The sequence below is a fragment of the Monoraphidium neglectum genome, assembly GCF_000611645.1.
Source record: "Monoraphidium neglectum strain SAG 48.87 unplaced genomic scaffold scaffold03334, whole genome shotgun sequence".
Classification (NCBI taxonomy): domain Eukaryota; kingdom Viridiplantae; phylum Chlorophyta; class Chlorophyceae; order Sphaeropleales; family Selenastraceae; genus Monoraphidium; species Monoraphidium neglectum.
This window is the reverse complement of record NW_014010294.1, coordinates 2,830-6,638: the sequence shown is the minus strand read 5'-3', so window position 1 is coordinate 6,638 and position 3,809 is coordinate 2,830. Positions and strand designations below refer to the sequence as shown.

Below are 3,809 nucleotides of genomic sequence, written 5' to 3'. Positions count from 1 at the left end.
GCTGTCGGCGCAGCTCCAGGAGGCGGAGGGGCGGCACAGGGCGGCGCTGCAGGCCGTGCGCGCCGCCGCAGCCGCGGCCCTGCGGGAAACGAGGGCCGAGGTGGAAGCCCTAGCGGCGCGGCAGGCGGGAGATCTGGGTGCTGTCCAGGAAGCTGTCGGGCAGCTGCTCGCCACAGATCTCGTGGCGGCGACAAAAGAGGACCTGATGCGGAGCCTCGCCGCCGCGCGGGCCGAGGTTCTGGGCGGCGCGGGGGAGCTGCGGGGTCAGGTTGAGGCGTGCGCGGGGGAGGTGCGGCGGGCGCTGGCCCTGGCGCAGGCAGGGGCGGAGGCGGCGCGGCGGGCGTGGCAGCAGGAGGGGGTTGTGGGGGCGGCGGACGTCGCGGGGCTGCAGCGTGACCTGGAGGAGGTCAGGTGGGGTTGTCCTGTGTTGTGCATACGTGCGTGCATACGTGTGTGTGTGTGCGTGTGTGTGTGTGTGTGTGTGTGTGTGTTTGTGTGTGTGTGTGTGTCTGTGAAGGGGCCGGCGCTCTGATTCACTGATGGATGCAGTTCATCTACGTACCCCTCGAGAGCCACTGGGGCCTGTCTGCCGCGGGGTTGAGTTGAAACAACAACACAATCTGGCTCCAGCAAACGGGAGCGGTTGCATGGGCGGCAGCGGCGGCGGCGCTTGCGGGGCCGTGGTGTGGTCTTCGCACCCCTCGTCTCCTCCCTCCCAATGGGGGGGCGCTTGCGCCTGTGGGGTGCGTGCCTGTGCGTCGGTGAACCGTAATACCCCTGACCCAAACGAACGCCAGGCTGCAGGCCTCGGCGGCGGAGTGCCAGCTGGCGGCCCTCGAGCAGAAGCTGGCCGCCGCCCAAGCGGAGAAACGGCGCCTCCACGCCTCTGTGGAGCTGCGTGAGCGGCAGCTTCTCGGCAGCCGCCGGGAGGCCGCGGAGGCGTCCGCTGCCGCCGAGCGCGCCCGTGCCGAGGCCAGGCGCGCGGCGGAGCTGCTGGCAGACGGCGAGGCCCGGGCGGAAGAGGAGCGGGCGGGGCGGGACGCGGCGGCAGGCGCGGCGGAGGCGGAGGCGGAGGCGCTGCGAAGCGAGTGTCAGGCGGAGCGCGAGGCGGCGTCGGGGGCGCGCGCGGAGGCGGAGGCGGCGGCAGAGGAGGCGCGAGGGCTGCGGGGGCAGCTGGACGCGTCCGCGGCCGCGTGCGGGCGGCTGGAGTGCGCCGCGGGGGCCGCCGTCGCGGGGCGCCTGGCGCAGCTGCGTGCCGCATTCCTCCCATCCCGAGACGAGGGCGGCGGCGGCGGCGTGACAGCGGCAAGGGATGGCACTGCGGGCGTGGGGGCGGCGGCGGGGCGGCCCATCCCTGGTCCGGCCGTGTGTGAGGGTGCGGACGCTTCAGCAGAGCTGATGCTGTTGGAGCAGAGCCTGGCCAACGCGTCGGCGTCGGCCGCCGCGCGGGAGCAGCAGCAGCTGCAGCATCTGCTGTCGCTGCTGCCCGACTCGCCCCGGTCTTCCCTGGTGTCTTCAGGGCACGGCGGCAGCGGCGGCTGCGGGCCGGGCAGCGTGCGCAGCAGCAGCTGCGGCAGCCCGAGGGGCGCCGCGAGGGGGGAGGGCATGACGGCGCAGCTGCTTCGCGCGATGGCCGGGGAGAAGCGCCAGCTGGCGCGGCGGCTGAAGAGGCTGCAGCAGCAGCAGCAGCAGCAGCAGAGGCTGCAGCAGCAGCAGCAGCAGCAGCAGCAGCAGCAGCAGCAGCAGCAGCAGCAGCAGCAGCAGCACCAGCAGCAGCACCAGCACCAGCACCAGCACCAGCACCAGCACCAGCAGCAGCACTCTTGGCAGGGTCTGCCCTGCTCTCGCTCCTTCACACTGCCCGCCGGACCACCTGCAACAGGCTGCGGCGGCTGGCAGCCCTTCGGGACCTCCGCTGCTGGTCGGGAGGTCCCCGGCCCGTGTGCTGCGCAGCCGGCAGCACCGCCGGCCGCCTGGGGCGCCCTGCCCGCAGCCGTGCCCGAGGATTGCAGTGGGGAGGAGGTCGAGTCGCTGCTGCTGGCCCTTGAGGCGTATTGCCCGGAGGGTGCGGCAGGCGCCGCCGCCGCCCCACCCGCCGCGCCCCACGCGTCCGGGCCGCCCGGAAGCGCCGCCGGACGGCGCGAGTTTCAGCAGCAGGCGGGGCAACAGAGAGGCGCGTGGGGCACCGGCACAAGGTGGGTGGCCCCGGCAGCAGTGGGCGGGGAGGCCTGCGGTATCAAGGGTCTAGTCAGCCAGCTGCATTCCAGCTGCCCAAAGGAGCGACCCGTCAGCAGGGGCAGTGGGGGCGCTAGTGGGGGTGCGAGGGGCGCCGCTGCCCTGGATGCAAGGAGCGCCTCGAGAGGGGGCCGTTGAGCTGCCGCAAGCTGGCCCCCCCGCGCCCGGGCTCAGGCGTGTTACTGAGTTTGGCGCACAACGGAGCCTACATTCCTTTGCCAGGCTGCGTGTTGCTGTCTGTCTATGCACGGCACTCCAGGCCTAAGGCTGAAGCGCGCAACAAGCGCGCACGCGCGCATGTGTATGCGTACGCGTGACTGTGTGCATGCACCCGACGTGTGCATGCGCGTGTATATTTGTGTGCATTATGTGTGATTGTGTGAATGTGCGTTTGTGTGATGTGAGTTTGTACGCGCGCGCGCGTGTGTGTTTGTGTGTGTGTGTGTGTGTGTGTGTGTGTGTGTGTGTGTGTGTGTGTGTGTGTGTGCGCTTGTGTGAACGTGTTTGCGTGTTACAATCCCAGAAGTAATCCAAAACACAAGGAGGAAATTACCGGCAAGTGGTTCCCAAGTACCTTCCGCAAAAGAAGGAATGCGCTCGTCATAAAAGGTACAAAGACAACCCCAGCAGCACGCCCGGCGCAATCAGTCGGCAAGGACCGGCATTGACAGTGCACCTACAGTGCTTTGGCGGCGCCCCACCTGCATGCAGGAAGTCGAAGGGCAGCGACACAGCCCACAGCCAGCAGCCCAACGCTGCTTGTGGCACGGCCCAAAAGGCCCTGACCGCGCGACGCCTGGCAGAGGCGGGCCTCTGCCGGTGGACGGCCTGGGCGCCCCCGGGGGCAAAAGCCATGCGTTTGAAAGTGGGTTTGGGAGATGGCCCGCGCTCATGGCACGTGCGCGTTCGCGAGGGCGAGGGCCGGGCGCTGCACGTAGGGGTTTAAAACAGCCGCGAGGGGCCGCGCCGGGGGATGGCGCGCGCGGCTCGAGGTGCCCGCCCCCGGCGTGGGGGCGCCCTGCGAGAAAGGCGTCGGCGCGAGGGACGGGTGCCGGCGCTCCAGGCACGAGCAGCAGTGGCCGGGGTCAGAAAGCAGTGTTTTGCAGAAATCAGGACAATTCAGCCTGCCCGGTCCCGAGCAGGAGGCTCCGTGCCGCGGCCCGCCGCGCAGCCCAGGACCGCCCCGGCTCAAACAAACGCCACAGTCGCGCAGCTGCGCGTGGTGCGGGCCTGCGCGCGCGACGCCGCCACATGTGTTCGCTCGCTCCGTCCGGCACCGCTCGAATGCGGTCAAGGCTTTGCCATCGGCTGTGCGCAGGGCACCTTTGAGATAGGGCCCCCCTGGAGCGGTGCGGCTCCGCTCGCAGGATTGCGCCCATTTATGACCCCGTGTCGGCTTTCAATACGGTTCACCAGGCCCATGCGCCGGCGCCTGCGGCGCGTATGGGGGATTTCGGGCCGGTTTTGGGGCACTTTGCGAGGGGCGTTGCGCGAACCGCATGCGATGACATGGCGTGACGTCACGACGACCGCGAGAGGCCGGGGCGCAACCTGCGCCGACGACGGCACGCGGC

General features: G+C 70.3%; 1 protein-coding gene across 1 annotated transcript; it reads left to right on the top strand.

Moving 5' to 3' along the window:
- Positions 1–205: 205 nt before the first annotated feature.
- On the top strand, positions 206–2,552 carry MNEG_12609 (hypothetical protein; the record flags this gene model as incomplete). Its single annotated transcript, XM_014038920.1, has 3 exons — positions 206–411; positions 798–2,195; positions 2,495–2,552. The coding sequence occupies 3 exons, from the start codon at positions 206–208 to the stop codon at positions 2,550–2,552; spliced, it is 1,662 nt and encodes a 553-aa protein (XP_013894374.1).
- Positions 2,553–3,809: the final 1,257 nt, after the last annotated feature.